Source organism: Sciurus vulgaris (genome assembly GCF_902686455.1).
Source record: "Sciurus vulgaris genome assembly, chromosome: 16".
Classification (NCBI taxonomy): Eukaryota; Metazoa; Chordata; class Mammalia; order Rodentia; family Sciuridae; genus Sciurus; species Sciurus vulgaris.
The window spans coordinates 44,993,846-45,011,081 of record NC_136477.1 but is presented as its reverse complement, the minus strand read 5'-3'; the positions used below and the strand labels follow the sequence as shown (position 1 = coordinate 45,011,081).

At 36.4% G+C, this 17,236-nt stretch overlaps 1 protein-coding gene across 7 annotated transcripts in view; it reads right to left on the bottom strand.

Annotated features, from left to right (window-relative positions):
• Positions 1–4,759: 4,759 nt before the first annotated feature.
• The window catches only part of SATB1 (SATB homeobox 1), a 95,990-nt gene continuing 83,513 nt past the window's right edge, over positions 4,760–17,236 (bottom strand). For 4 of the 7 annotated variants that reach the window (XM_079115157.1, XM_079115158.1, XM_079115159.1 and 1 more), the window contains exons 10-12: positions 10,216–10,419; positions 9,535–9,630; positions 4,760–7,841 (exon numbers count right to left, since the gene is read on the bottom strand). In XM_079115157.1, coding sequence (XP_078971283.1) covers positions 7,332–7,841; positions 9,535–9,630; positions 10,216–10,419 — 810 coding nt within the window. In that variant the 3' untranslated portion in view covers positions 4,760–7,331. The remainder of the gene's footprint in view (positions 7,842–9,534; positions 9,631–10,215; positions 10,420–17,236) is intronic. The other 3 variants (XM_079115160.1, XM_079115161.1, XM_079115162.1) reach the window with 3 other exon arrangements.

Here is a 17,236-nt window from a genome sequence, read left to right as displayed (position 1 = left end):
TGTATCAAGCTTATCTTTCAAAAGCTTCCACCAAATTTTGCATTAATTGGTTAGCTTCTACCAAATTTTGCATTAATTTTGTTTTTTATTTTTAATCTTGTTTTATTATATATGAAAGTCTTAGCAAATTGGTTTTGTAACAAGATGTCATCAGGACCTTGAGATGTGATATTTTAAAGACAATCAGAAGGCTCTTTGTATTTGTCCAAGCACTACTAAGAGGATTGTCCATGGAATTTGATTGTCTTTCCATACTGTATGCCCAAAATTTATGCTAAGTTGTCTGAGCTCATCCATTCGTTCACCGAACATATTTCTGTGACAGGATTTGAGAAGTACAAGTACATGATAATTAATTTACTTGAACTTTAATGGTTGATTATATAGTTTAAGCAATACCTGGAAAACATTAGATACTAGGAAGTCCTAATGAATTTCAAAGCAGAATGTCATCTCTACAACATTATTTTCTTCTTAGAAACTGTGTTAGTCAGCTTTGTATTGCGGTGACCCAAAAACCAGATAAGGACAATTTAAAGGAGGAAAAGTTAATTTGTGCTTGAAGTTTCAGAGGTTTAATCCATGGTTGACCAACTCCATAGCTCTGGGCACGAGGTGAGGCAGAACATCATGGCAAAAGGGCATGGAAGAAGAAAGCAGCTCAGGACATGGCGACCAGGAAGCAGAGATAGAGCTCTGCTCACTAGGGACAAAATATAAACCCCCAAAGCACAACCCCAGTGACCTACTTCCTCCAGCCACATCTTATTGGCCTACAATTACCTCCCAGCTAATCCTTATCAGTGGATTAATCTACTGATTAGGTTATACTTCTCATAATCTAATCATTTCACCTCTGAAAATGCTTGCATTGTCTCACATGAACTTTTGGGGGACACCTCATATTTAAACCATAACAAAGTTAGTTGGAAAAAATCTTTTTTCAGAATCACCCTGACACATTCTGACATTTGAGTGGTTGTAAATGCCAAATGCCTCAGTCAACTTCAGTATATATAGCACAGAATTGTTAATTAAATTTAGTTCTTTATTTGAAAAATAAATTTACTGGACTGTACCAATTGGAGTGTGAATTCATTTGATGTAGTTTGAAATATAGGAACTCAAGTAAATTTTCTTATAAAATATATATATATTTTTTGGTTGTGGATGAAACTTCATTTTTATTATTTATTTATTTTTATGTGGAGCTGAGAACCAAACCCAGTGCCTCACACATGCTAGGTAAGCGCTCTACCACTGAGCCACAACCCCAACCCTCTAGTAAATTTTTATTATGTTATTTCTGTTTCTTAAAGAACAAACCCATTTAGAGACTTTTTTATCCCCAGGTAAAGACGATTTTGGTCCTTTTTAATTTTATCTTCTTGGGCATGTTGCAAATATTCTCCCTCCTGGTGCTTTTCACGTCTATTGTAGTGGAGCCAATTTTTCATTTTCTTTGCTTCTAGTCTGTTTCTGTCTATTTATTTGTGTATAAGATGTCAAAGGAAAATGAAAAGTAACACCTCAAAATACCACCTTGAAAAAGAAAATGCCAACAAATTCTTTTCTGCACCTGAAGCTTTTAATTCTTTAATCCACCATGGAATGTTGCTTAATTACATATTTTATTATGCATAACTGAAAATTATGTACTTTAGTTTCAACAATGATATGAAAGCATGTATTGTTTATAAATAAAGAGAGGCTGGTTTGTCTCTTTTTTTATGTTACAAATATTTGTGAAATTCTCACAGGTTCTTCTAAAACTTGGCTTTTTGAAAATTCTCAAAGAGTTCTGAGAAAAACTTCAAGTTTCATGTTTTCTCTAGAAATCAGAAAACTCATTGCTTTGCAGAAAATGAGATGATGTCATTATGTTGTTATGGGCTAATGCCATTGAACAGTTGGATGTGTTTGTAGAAACTTCATCTAAATTTTCATAGATTTTTCAAAGCATTTGTTAATAGAAAAGTGTTACCATTGTTCAACTGGGTAATGGATCCATGGGAGTTGTTTATCTCTAGACATACTTTTCATATGTGTTTGAAATTTTCCATAATAAAGTTTGTTTTTAAGACATAGTTGATGTGTATAGTGCTCCTACCAGGACTGCAGAACTTTATGATGGTTATTTCATTATGAAATATCCATATGCTTAATTTCAATTACTTAGTGATCAACTTTCTCATATAAGCAAAACCCATGCTAATATTATATGTCCAAAATTTTTGGATTGTGATTACTTCTTTGTACATTTGAGAAAGTCTTTGTTAAGGAGAAAACAGAGATAGAAATTTAAGATGGAAGACTTGAGTTTTGGACTAATGTAGCCACTTGAGAGCTGAACAAATCGATTTACCTATTAAAGTTTCCCTCCCCTTGTTTTTGAAGTGGGAATTTCAGTGATGTCTGCCTTAGGTACATCATAGTGGAATGGCGAGCTTTAAACAAGATATGTTAGTGTCTTAGAAAAGGGAATATTCTACAAATGTCACTATGGTCATTTTAAACGTTTGAGGGCCATGCTAGGGAAACGGCTGCAGAAGGTAGGACAACTTTTTACTTGATCTTGCAAAACGAATACTTGGAAATTAAAATTGGACACAAAGGTGGAATAAGTGATACCTGTCCCCATATTAAAATGCTGTTCGACAGGTTTTTACTCTGGACAAAAACTCAATTGTATCACATTGCTACAGGCTCAATAAATTAAGAGACACACTGGAACTTTCTTCATCTAGCAGGTGCTACTGGTTCTTTTATGGGCAGATTATCAGGGCAGAATATGGGATGTTTCTTTTCTGGAAAGTGTAATGGCATGAATCAAAGACTCAGTCACTGATGAAAACTTATTTGAATGTGTTTCTGATGCAACTGTTAAACATTTAACTTGTTGCAAAATATGTCATTTTAATATCTCTGCATGTGGTGACTTTGCAAGGTAGCAAATACACCACACTACTGCATTCCCTCATCAACCACCTCTTCAACCATCAACAGAGCAGGGCCCACGTCAAATGCTTTTTGATCACAGTAGGTATATTAACAGCTGAAAATCACTGATGGAGAAAGGTGACTTAATACACAACCTTAATTCAAGGTGAGGAACTGTTATTGATTTTGGTAGCATTCTTTAGATAAAATAAATTTGGAGATATATCCCACGTAAGTAGGGTAATGTAAGAAAGGCTTAAAAATGTTACCTTTTAAACATTAATTCCAAACTATTTTTATTTAATTAATTTAATTTAATTTATTTTATTGTTATTGTTAAACATATCGTATTCTGGACATACACCTTCCACATTTCTTTAATTAGGGTACTTTATATTTTATCAAAAATGTATATAGTAATATATTGTAGTTCAGCTTTTGTCCAAAGACATGCAAGCATTTAGTATTTACATGAAAAAGATTGCTTCAGAAGAAACACTGAATCTATAAATTGCCCCCTTGAAATTTCAAAAATATTTATTTGTAAGGTGGACTATAGTATCAATATTTTCAATGATTAATATTTTTGGATTTCTGTTGGTTTCCACACTAACATGCAAATTTCTGACTTGCTTTAACACAATAGCCCTATGTCTATCAGCTATATTATGGGGTATACACATTTTAATTGCTCCTTTTGAAAATATCACCAGGCAGTTCAGAATATCTCATTTATTGAAAATATTGTGACAATCAAGGACCTTAATATCAGCCAGACATTAACAATAGGGAATAGGGCAGAATTTAATAATGGAATGGATGGGATTCTCAGTTTTACTCAATCTTGAACCATTTAAATGCTTTCTATTCAAGCTATGTATTTTAGATAAGCACAATTAGATATAGATATCACTACGGGGGGAGGGAACCTCTTAAACTCAGAATTCCTTAGTACTAAATGCTAATCAATACACATTTTATACATAACATGTACAGACTTTGTTACCAAGTGCCACACAACTAGGGCACACATATTAGTTACCTTGGTTTTCAAAGGTTATGTGTCAACTCTGCATATTGCGTGGCAAGAAGATACTATCAACATTATTTTTTGCATAATGTGCAAGTATTATATGGCCACAGAGTGTAATACAAATTAGTGGCAAAGTGCTGAGTGAAGGAATCCATGACAGATTCAGATGCACAAGGTTGAATATTACCCGTAAACTACCTGACTCGGCTAAGGTCTTAAGAGCACAAAGCATTATGTCATGCCCAGCTTTTAAAAGTCTCTGAAATACTTGGACACAATGAAGCTTGTCAAAGGAATTTTACCATAGCCACAGGCAAGAGGAGGAGGACTGGTGTGGGCAATAAATGACCTTGGGGGATATGGATGATCCACCTAGATGATTCAAAATGTGCCGTCTTCCCTGAAAACAATTTTGCTTACTGCATCGTGGCCATCATTGTTTATTAACATGTGCTTTATACTAAATTAGAAAAACTGTGCTGATCTTAAAAAGTGAAAAGATCTCAGTGAGGATTTTGTTAGCAAAATTATGCTGATTTCCAACACATATTCATCATTTCATTGAAAACATGATTTCAGAAGAATTTAGGTTATTAGGAATGGAAAAATCTTATTTGCAACCTAATCCCCCCCCAAATTACTAAATTTCTTGTCTATTTAACACTTTATGTTAAATGGGTTGGTTAATAAAAGGTATCAATTCTCTTTGATGCTGATCTAGACTTTTCTCAAACTTGGGGAAAGGTGGAAGATAATTTTTCTTTAACTTAATTGCATTACTTTATATTTTGTTTTTTTAAATACATGAAATCTAGTTCCTATTTTCATTTGAATTCCTTTGGCTCATACAATAACTTTTCTAAACTCTAGTGAAGAAGGAGGTTGTTTTCTTATTTAATAAAAAGAATCGGGAACTAGTTTGCCACAAATCAGTAGCCTTCAGATTAGCTCAGTTAAGCTTCAAAAAGTAAACAAAACCTTAAAGCTTTACTGGGAATTTTCAATGATCCCATTTTAGTTTCTAAAGTAAAAGAGCAGCCCAGTTGCCTACCAATGAACTCACTGGAGCCCGAGGAAATGGTAAGCAGAAAGAGAAAGGGCAATTGCACAACCAGGTCTTCAGGAGCCCAGATAACCCTAACATCTAGGGAACCTTAAGAAGAGGAAGCAAAAGATAAACACAAAAGTACAAAGCAAAACCCAAAACCCTAAACACCCAAAACTGCAAGGTTAGCCTCAATTCTTTCTGTGGCCATTAACACACCTTATTTTATACTCTGGCTAAGTTCACTAAGGTTTTGTGTTGTAGGGATTTTGCAGATTGTGTTTAACTTCCAGGTGTGTTATTTTTATTTTCTTCACATAGTTCTTAAAGACATAGGCAGCCAAACGAGCTCAGAGTTACTTTCTCTGCTTAGAACTTGTTAGAACAAAACAATGTTTAGTAGGGGCTTTTACTATTTCCCCCCCTACATATTTTATGTTATTATTAATGCCCTTTAAAAACACTCAGTAGCTTAAGGAAAAGTGTTGCCATAATTGAAGGATTGTGAAATAAAAGCACATGAATCCATTTTAATCACATAACTGCTAGAGACTAGATTTGTTTTTGTTGGAAAGTCTTCTGACTGTCCTATCTCTGTTTATTAAGCAAGATGTTAACCAAAACAGGTTATCATCTTCATTGTGAAATTTCATACTTATTTAAAAATGAGCATGCTGCTGGGCGTGGTGGCACGCACCTGTAATCCCTAGAGTTACTCAGAAGGCTGAGGCAGGAGAATGGCAAGTTCAAGGCCAGTCCCAGCAACTAAACAGAAACAGTGTCTCAAAATAGAAAATTATAAAAAGGGCTGGGGATATAACTCAGTGGTAAAGCACTCCTGGATTCAATCTGCTGTACCACCAAAAAAAAAAAAAAAAAAAAAAAGGAAGAAAAAAAAAAAGAGTAAAGAGTATGTTGATGTGATTTAAATTTACAGTGTTTCAAGTGACTTTTCAATTGTTCTTTTTAAACAGCAAAATATCAGGAAAGTACTGACATGCACATATGCATATAAGGGTGAGAGTCATCCTTTGATTCTTCCTTAAAGTTACTTCACATAAGCAGACAAACCCTACCATGTCATACCATACAAACAATTTTAATTGTGTAGTTACAGTCAATAACCACTCCTAATCAGAACATTTCTGCATAAAGAAAATTGTGATACACTTATAAAAACAGCCAGCTGTAACAAAATAGCTGGTGTTTTCATAGCCATAAACTCATAAAAAAGAAATACACCTTTATACAGAAATTTTATACAGATGTAGCTTTAAAATTGATTGTAAACCAAAGGAAGACACATTGCAAACATCAATTATTTTCACATTAATTGCATAATTTTCTAAGGTGATCTATTAGTTTTATTTACCTAAGCTTATTTGCATGATAGTAAAAATTGCATACAACAATAAGAGTGAAGCTTATAGTATGAATTGCTTGGATAACATAGAGCACTTTTTATAGGCAACTGTGTAAAGCACATTTTCTCTATTTAAAACTTTAAGACACTTTGTTTTACTGCCCATCAAAATACATTTATAAATAGAAAAGAATCAGTATGGTAACAAGAGAAGCAATATTACATTTAACGGAAACTTCCAAAAAATTAATTACAACATGACGCTGCAGGATCTACAAATAAATAATGAGGACTAAATTGTGTTTCACATTTTCTTTTCCTTTTTTTTTTTAAATCATGTAACAATGAGAATGAAAAAAAAATTACAGTGAACTTTTATTTCCAAAATAAAAACAAATTTGAATTACGGCAGTGCCATATAATACAAGGCATTTGTTGGCATATGTCATCTTTAAACTGCATTCCACAGTCTATAGTTCTTTTGTAACATACAATAGAGTAACAAACTCTTTTTTTTTTTTTTTTTCTTTAAAATAAGGGGCGAGTTTCCAAAGATCAGTGTGGAGTGTTACAGAAATAATTAAAGGAAAGGAAATCATAATCACAGAAGTTATAATGCTTGTTTGAGGCTCCAGAATAATAATAATTAAAAAAAAAAATCTCTGGTATCATGCTTAGTGGGCACACACACTGGTGCAGCCCTTGAACACAAATTCTAATACCAAACAATCCTCGATGCTTCACCTGGGCTGCCAAGCAGTTTGTAAAACAGAGTAAAACGATTAGTGCAGTCTGTACTATCCTTTCCCAACTTTCCTGTTTGTGCAAGTTTCTGAAGATTCATTGGCCAAACCATGAACAACGAAGGTTTTCTGAGCAGATACAAGGTGGACTTTGCATGTTGTTAGTAAATACCAGTGGCACTGTTGAATGAAAATAATACTTTGATCTCAGTCTTTCAGATCAGCATTAATGTCTGTGTTTCCTTCCACTGACAGCTCTTCTTCTAGTTTCACCGAAAAAAGGGTGTTAGCATTTTTGTCTTGGACACTCTCTTCCAAATCCTTAAGCAACTCCTCTTCTTTGTATTCTGCCACATCCACCTCTAACCCGGAGTTGTCCTTCAGTTTGCCGTGGTGCTTGAGATAGTACCGCTGGTTCTGAAAGAACTTGATGATGGTGTACTTGGGAAGGTCAAGTTGGGCGGACAGAGTCTGGATGGCCTCTTCATCTGGGTACAGGCCTACGTCTTGTATGAAACTCTGGAGGATTCCCAGGGCTTCCACTGAAATTTTGGTTCGTGGCCGGGTCTTCTGCCGGCTCTCCTCGTCGGACTCTGCGGGCGAGGCCACGGTGGGCTGGCGCGGGGGAAGCCGGGGCCCTGCCTGCGGCTGTGGCTGCGGCTGCGGGGGCGGCGGTGCCTGCGGCTGCGGCTGCTGCTGTTGCTGCTGCTGCTGCTGCTAAAAAGAAACAAGCGACAATCAGAGCTCCGCTTTCCCGACGTTCTGCACAAAGCCGTCTAGAATTAGAAAACACGTGCTTATGCATCCCGTATATAGCGTCTTTGATAGGGACAAAGATTCAGAGCAACGAGGCAGACCAGCCAAATGGCCTGCAGCATTTAGGGGGGAAAAAAAATCAAAATATCAACTGAAAAGGCAGGAATTTGTACAGCTTTCGAGGCTAATGTGTTCCCTTATCAGAGATCAGTGCAGGAGGAGAAAACTCAGCTGCTCTGAAAATATGAGCCATAAACTTCACCAGAAGGACACGCATCAGAGGCACGAAGACAGCAAAGCAAATTATGATGTAAATAATTAACAAAGATTTAAAGTGAAGATTGAGAAGCAAAGATTTCAAAGACATTTCAGAAAAGTGAACTACAGAGCCACGGGGAAAGAAATTTGTGTTCTGTCCCCTTTCATCAGATGGCAGAGACAAGGAGCAAGAAAAGAAGGTAAGCATCTGCTCTTATGCAGCACTCTCTTAGGAGTCCAGAGGATGTTCCAAGAGGCTCGGGTTTTGTGAATTTCCTATCAGACAGCTCGGATTTAAAACACAACAATTTCTTACCAAATTGCGCTAGGCTGACACTGTAAATTTTTTTTCTTACCCCAAAATAATGGTTCAATCCGCTGTACCACGGCTAGCGAATTGTTTTGTCTACAGTAAACTCAGATGTGATTAGGATTTAAATTTAGTGTATACAGACACTTTTTCATAATTAGTATCTGTATATGTGCTGTAATTTCCATACACAATTATACATAACAAATGTGTGACACAGGCATCTAACTGTATACTGGAAATCCATAATTCTTATCAGCAGAGCAAATCAATCTGAGTAAGCAGCAAAATATTAGAACATTTGTACTGTGCCTAAGCATTTCCTTTCATCCCCCTAAAAAGCAATTTTATTAAAAACAATTTACATTTTCAAACAAGTATTCTTTTTATTACTTAACATGTATCTTTCTCTTCTTTTTTTTTTTTTGTGCTAAAACAGTAAGTTTTCCAGGCTTTCACAATTATTTTAGTGCTTAATATCCTAAGGGATTCTCCTTTCCAAATTGTTTTATCTTTAATACACACTCAAGGATTTTTTTTTTCCTAGTGGATGGATAACACGCTATCCATCTCTATGTATATGCATGCATATATATATATATATATATACACATACATACATATACATACACACACACACACACACACACACACAATTTTCCCCCACAGTAATATCAAGAAATGATGTGGGTGATTTAACAAAGATAGTAGAATTTTAGGGCTCTGGAAGGCAATGGCATTTTCCCTTAAAGGAGAAAATTAAAAATATCCCTTAGATTTAACAGAGATAGGTTATACAGTTCAAGTTCAATTAGAATATGCTTTCTAAGAGCCCCAATGAACTACCTGATCCCAGAACACTTCCATCTAAATTCCCAGGGGCATTCCCTCAGCGGATGAATGGAGACAAGTCCCATGACATGACAGACTAAGTAGAAGACTGAATCTGCTGCACGGTGGTCTCTGGCCACAGCCATGCTCAGTGTGTCCTGCAGGTCTGAAGATCCTGAGCAAAGGAGCAGGTCTCTGTGCCACCCCCTCTCTGTCTCCCTTCCTTGCTGGCATAGGTAACTTGTGCCCGCTCACCTGAGGAGCAGCACCGAGCCATGGTGCAGGGGTCGGCAGGCCTGGTAAGAAAACGCCTCTAGACTCTCCTTTCCCAAGGGTGGTGGGAGAGGGGCTCTAAAGGAAAGACAAACAGATATGACTCACCCCCAACCTGTACTCTGTGCGGGTGTGGGGAGACTGCTACAAGGTGAAGGAAGGGCCACAGAGTGAAAAGCAAGATTCCAATTAGATTTCCCTCCCCTCCTTGTTTTGGACAGAGTCCAAGGTATAAAACTGTGATTCTACAAACTTCCTCTACAGAATAAATGTAATTCCTTTCCTCAGGGGCAAAATGGCATTAATTAGGAAATAGGTGGTGTTTTAAAACGATTTTTTAAAAAAACATACAAAAAATTTCTAAGTTCTCACACACAAACCCCAGAACTAACAAAGATACAGTTGCCAAACTGTAAAAAAGTGCAAAAAAGGGGTTCTTGCCTCTCTGAGGGTGGGGAGATGAGGGAAAAGGAATATAAAAAACATGTTGGGAAAAGTTGTTAATTTTCCTTTTATCCCCCTGAGCAAGATGGCAATGTATTGTTATCTCTTGCTAAAAAGCCTATGTTTAGATTGGCGGGAAGAAGAGAGACACTAATTTCCCTGCTAAGTTTAAAGCTTTATTTACTTAGTGCTCTACTGAATTGGCCAAGGTAAACGGACCTGAATCTGTTCTGCTGGAACGTGGATGATGTGGGGCGGCCTGTCGCCATGGTGATGCACCGCATTGCTCTCCTGCTCGTAAATGGCATCGCGCTCTGGCTGAGGAAGACTGAGGAACCTTCGGATCATAGACAAGTTCTCCCACAGAGTCCTGTTTTCTGGAGAAGGATCTTCTTTCCAGCGTAAGAGCTCACACAACCATCCCTTAGAGATAAAGGAATGAGAGGTCAGTTCAGGTTTATGGGGTGGCGGGGGCTGGCATTTTCTATCAGGAGCCAAAAAGGAAAGACCCTATATAGTAACTTTCTCAAATGCTCACAATACTCTAATCCACTTAAAAATTTTTTTAACCTTTTAAGAGAGGATAGCTGTGGCTGTCAAGGAGGCAGGTTCTGTTTCTAACGGATGTTCAGATTTGCATCTTAAAAGAAAGACATTTTTCAGACTCCAAGGGTAAAAGAGCACTTATCACAGACTTTGCAATATGTGAAATAGGAGAAAAGCAAAAATAAGTGTGCTTCTATACTTGCTTAATCTTCTTGTCTGATGGGGGCCACCTGAAGACACTGCAGGTATTTAAAAAGGGGTAGAACAGATCCTAGAAATAAAAGGACTTCCTAAGCTTATACTTTTTAATTACAGGAAAAAAAACCCCATGTATATTTGTGTACGTGTATGTACGGCAGAGGAGAGACATGTGCAGCTGTGTGATCAAGAATAGTGTCCAGTTTAGGCATTATGATTAGAATGAGCATTAAAGGAATTCTCTAAGAAAAGAACTTTCCAAAAAGAGACCTCAGAGTCCTGTTTTCTGCCTGTGGCAGTGTGAGCACATGATTTGCTCAGGCAAGAATTTTAAGAGGCTTCCTGAGTTAAAAGAGAAGGAAATGTCCAACGAATGCTAAAATCTGAACCTCCCTGGTGTGTTCTGAGGCCCTGGTTTTGATTCTAGGTTATCTATGAGGCATGGAATGGTCCAAGACAGTCACCATCTCACACATTCATCCTGGTTGCCAGGATGGACCCTAGCACTGGGGTAAGGAGCAATGGGGTGACCTACCCAGACTCCCACCAGCCAAGGTAGCCAGACCTCAGCAGTTGGCCTCTCACCTAACAGCTCTCCGCTGAACTCTTCTCTGGAGAAATGTCCTGAAACCATCTCACCTGAAGATGCTTGGAAGATTGCTCCATCTCCCCAATGACCTTCTCACCAAGGAGTGGCCAGCGATTTACTAATCCAGTGGTGCAAAGTCTCAATCCTTATTTCAAGAGGACAACTTGCTCTGCGCTTCAACTTTCTCTCTGGAGACGGTCATCCCCATTCTTTTGCTCCACCCCTATCATTCTAGGGTTGGACTTCACCTGGGGCCACACTCTTTTTCTTTCTCTCTCTCTCTCTCTCTCTTTCCTCCCCTTCCTTCCTTTCTTCCCTCCCTCCCTTCCCCTCCCTTCCTCCTCTCCCCACTCCCACCCTTTCTTTCTTCCTTTTTTTTTCCGGTGCTGGGGGATGGAACCCAGGGCCTTGCATGCTAAGCAAGGGCTCTACCACTGAGCTACATCCTGAGCCCTAGGACCACATTCTTACTGGACCTCTTCCTCTGCCCTATTTTCCCTCATTCCTTCCAGGTCCTCCTCAAACCACCAGCAGCAGATTCCTAATTCGGGCTCTGCTTTAAGGGAACCTGACTTAGGACAAAGGAGTTTCTTGGAAATTTCAAGCAATTTAGTTCCATGGGAAATCTTTTGATTGTGACATACAGTGAAAAGAAGCCAAAATGGCCTACTTGAGAGATTTTTAAAAGAAAAAAATGGTGACGAATACCTCAGCTTCTCAAGGCTCACCTATACAGACCAGCCAAAAGGGATGGCCACAAACTCTGAGATATACTAAATTTTTTAAGAGAGTTTTGATTCTTTATTCAACAGCTCTTTTAACTAAACAACATGGTGATGGCCATGCAACTGTGCACTTATTCAGTGCCACTGGACACATAATTCAAGGTGAAGAGAGGAAGAAGCAAACTGAAAATTCACCTGAAAGAATGTCAGCTAAATAAAAAAATCCCTGTCATGACCTGATCGCTGAGAATAGTTCTCTCCTAACTACAGCAACTCCATGGCTATTCCCAGCATACTGTAAGATATTTCAGCTCTATTTATGTGAATATAATATTAACTACAAAACTGTGTTTGAGTATTTGTAGTATTGGAGAACCACCTGCATAGGCTACCCTGGAGATGTTTATTTAGCTTTTATGCGTAAATATTTGCTATCTGTATTAAAACATGAAAATATCATATATTTTCCTATATCTAAGCTGTTTTGTTACACTATACTTCTAAATCTTGTTGCTGAGTGGTTTTAGATATGTATCTTCCTGTGGGCTTGACTATTAACTATGCTCAAGATGACTTTGTTCTCTTCCTTTCTGTATCCTTCAGCTATCACCACTGATAGAAGAATCTCTATCCCTGAACACAAATTATTTGATTTTATTTACCTTTCAAGAGAAGTTAGGAGGTTCATCAAGAACAGAGCAGAAAAGATTTTTTTTTAACTTAGCTAGTATCCTGCTACTGCAATAAATGCTAAACATTGAGCTTCTACAATTTTTTTTTTTTTTAGAAATAAATGCTTGTAACTAAAAATTGCTAAAAGTTAAATTAAGAACGATTCATGTAGGAAAAGCTTCTTGGAGAGAGCTGCAAAACTCCAATGATTTTTCACATCCTTTAGAAACTTTTTAAAGTAATGCAGAGATCAGTTAGCACTTGGATATATGTGAAAAAACATGTGGATCACAGATGTTCTTTGGAAAAGAAAATCATTAGTTCTTTTAAAATGGCTAATAATGATAGCTAATTCCTAAACAATCACACTCATGCTGGTTTAACAAATATTTCAGAAAAAGAGCCCTGACTCATTCAACAAATATTTTGCTTATATTGTCACTTCTGTGTCTCTACACTTACGAGACAGATCCTTATTTTTATTAATTGCCCATGACTAACATAACATTTCCAGTAGTTTGCTATTAACCTCTGCCCTTAAATAATACTTCTAATTCCTTATCTAAAAATAATTTGATGAATTATAAGCTGAAGCATGTCTCCGCTAGCCTTTCAAGAGACACGATGATTTTAAGAGACTGAAATCAGATGCTTCTTAGAAAAATATTTAACGGTGCAGCTGGGAACTGTTAGTTCTACAAGGGTATTCCAAAAACAAGAGGGGAGGGGGTAACTTTTCCCAATGTGTGTATCTCTTAAGAAATAATGGAAAACAGACAATATGACACATTAGTTCTTTGTCAGTGTAGAAAGAAACTGATTCATTCCCACATTACAGGCAAAAAATAAGGTTAATTTATTCTAAAATTAAAAAAAAAAAACCTTGAGATATTTTGACGATCTCAAATCCTATTGACTGTTATGCCATTAATGACAACAGTAGTTTGATCCGTGTTTTGCAAAAAATGACTGAAAAAGTCATGCTTTCTAATTCCCCAATACCTTTTCCTAGGTCAGAACATTTGCAATATTTGACAAATAATTCCACAAAGTATGATGCTGGTCTTTAAGTGATAACTGTATAGATATACTTGGGAGAAGAGAGATAAGGAATGCAATGTGGTGCTTTGCTGCAAAATGTGAATATAATTACATTTTTAAGACTGGTCCCTGGGACTTGATGTCCTGTAAGACCATAGACAGGAAAAATGGTAACTACTATTCTCAAAATTAAATTAGATCACAACTGTTTTGAACAGTAGAAAAAGGCTGGGGCCTCCCAGCCTCAAAATAATGAGACCAATGAATCCATTCTAAGAAAACTAAAATGGTACAAGGAACAACCTAAACTTTAAATGTAGTAAATTTGCCAAGCAACATTACACTGCATATAAAGAGGGCAAAATATAAACAGTAGCCACATGTAAATAAATTAGTAAAACTTTCAGGATGTTACTACTTTTCAAACTGACAAAGTTTAATTTGACACCTTCTGTTCTAAACCCTTTGTTTCTATTCAAAATCACGCCTTGAGCTGTTGCTATCAATCACAGCGCTCCCCCTATTACTTAAAAAAACTGGCAGGACCCTGAATAAGCTGAAAATGCCATGCAGATGAATTCTGAGATAATATGTTCAAACCTGTTATATACAACACAAATCCTGTAAAGTTATGTATTGTAAACCTACATTTATTGAGAACTAAAAGTCTTAAATCCATCTGCCACAAAGGAAATACTGTTATGTACTTTATAGTAACCAAGAACCATCTGCAAATGTCTTTGCTACCGTAAGCAAGAAAACGGTGCAAAAGATGCTAAACCTAAGACTGAAATAAATAACATTCTTTTGACCGGTTTTGGTTAGGGATCTATTAAAGAAATGTAAGAATGAGGAGGAAAACACACACACACACACACACAAAACAAGGAAAAGAGAAAATGCAGAATGCCTGCCAAACCAGTACTGCAAAAAAGCAAAACAAACTCAATGACAACACAATGGCAATTTATTATGGTCCATGAAACACATGACTGTATGCTCATTTTAAAGGAAAAATTAGCAGTTCTAAACTCAATATTCTAATGATGTGCTTTACTGACAGAATCTTGTTGTACCACATTTAAATAAAAATCCTGGCACCTTCATCTCTCAGCTGCTAATTTCCAACCAAGCTCAATCTCTGATTTCCACCCCACTCTTTTTTAGAACAGTTAATTCAAGTCAATTCGCTTCTAACATTTTAGTGGGTAAGGGGTGCCGGATGATTTTAATTGAGTTGGGACAGCAACATCCTTTCATGAATGAATTTATTGTACCTATAAAGCCTCACACACAGAACCCTTACAGAACCTGGTCTGTGACAAAGGTAAGAGTTCATAACACAACTAGTTTTCCAGAGGAAAACAGACTTTGGTATTCTCTGAGATAACAAAATCATTTAATACAATATGCATATATTTATATATATCATCATTATGTACACATACATTCTAAAACTGAGAGCTAGAAAAAGCAAAAGAAAATGACAATTTTTGCTGCAACTAAGAAGGAAAAATACATTAAAAAAATAGAATGGTAATTTGAGCTCTAAAAAGCAAAACATTTTATAGTCTGTATTTATTCCCCTCCCCCTCATCTTTTATGTGTTATTTGCAGGAGTATTTTGTTCCAATCTCTGGGGCATATAGTATACTAATATATGATATTAAAAGAAATCAACCTAAATAGGAAAGTTATTTGATACAAACATTTTTGTAGAAAGCATGAATTACATTTTTGCAAGTAGTAGGAACAAGGATTAAGTACATAATCCATTAAATAGTACCTCTACAAAAAATTCAGCATTGTAGACTAAACTACACCAGGCATTTTGAATGAGTACATTTTCAACAACAACTAACTATAAAGCTAGCAATTTATCATTCAGCAAATAATTTTCTACTTCTAAAAGAATCTGTAAGTGTTACTTATGCTAATGAAGACAGTTTTTAATCTGCCCACAAACATGCTAATAGAGGGCAATTTTTTTTTTTTATTTACAAAGCTGCTGTCGGCATTCAAGGGTAATTTCATACCAGTGTTCTGTAAGCTAGGCTGGGAGCAGGATGGAGAGGGGTATGGGTTCTAATTGTCAGAGCTACCGAATCCTTCACCTTGAGCATCTAGGTTTAATGATACCACAAAAGATGTACCAGGACTAGCGATGTTTTAAACCACACTTAAAACACTGAAGAAGGGTTCTACTTTGACACCTTTTATGCTCTATATACATTGTCCTTCAATTGTAGTATTTAAACATATAATTGGGTGCGCTTAATGCAGAGACGCCTAAGACCTAACTGAGGAACAAGTCTGATTCTAGGTGTGAGTCCTGAATGCTTTGCACACCAACTTCCAATCTCTTCTCACAAACAAACCTAACACTTTGAACAGTGAGAAACAGAACAGCAGCAAAGCAATACTGAAAGCATTTTAAATTATTTACTAGGTTAAAAGGGTGAAATGATACTTTAAATACATCAAATTTCATCATCTAGGCCGTTTTTTGGTGGCAAAGTGGTATTGATCTTTCCAAATGCTTAAAATCAACTATTTTCCAGAAGATCATTATTTGATTAAAGGCATTAAAGTTGAGGGCATCAAGCGATGCACTTTTTCTTCCTCCCCATTCAAATCATCATATAATTTAATAAAAATGATTCCATCATGTCCTGTAATAAAAATGCCTGTCTTAAGATATTGTTCTTTACCTAACATATTAACCTTTAAATGTTATGAAGTTCTTTAGGAGGAAAACCTTTGCTAAAGCAGATTATTCTATAACATAACGAGAGGCCCCCACCATTACATTAATAAAGATACATGTTCTCCTCCATGGAATGAGTAGGCAATGCATTCATCTTTCTTCCTAGTTTAATAACATCTACTTTGTGTAAAGCAAAGAGACTCTCAGCAGGCACTGGGAGTAACTTTTCCCGCTAAGTTAACATTGGTCTTATTCAAGAAAACATGGGAAATAAATTTGAACAGACGCACACAAGCAAATGCACTTTCTACTCTAAAAGTAGCACATTACAGTCTCTTTATTCAAAGATGCATTTAAAAAGAAATACAGTTCAAAATGCATGTGTGTGTATATATCCCCCAAAATATTTATTTTCAAAGGGTGGTTTCTGATACCTATATCTACTAAAAAGAAAAAAAAAATGTAATAAAGAAAATGTTTTAAATTATTTTAAACCATGAAAGTGTTTTTAAACTCATCTAGGTCCTCCAATTTATTCAAGGGACTCTTATTTTAGCCAAAAATCTATGGGCTTCTAATATTGGGGAAATAATAGTACACAAAATGACTACACAGAAATTTCTCACTTGAGTCAATTTTGTCACTTTGTCATTAAGAGGTTAAGCAACTTTAGCAGAGTTTCTGGAGGTTTATTATTAACATAAAAAAATGATGTTTATACAACTTGGGGAAAAGTGTCCATTAAAATTCAGTGGCTTTAGA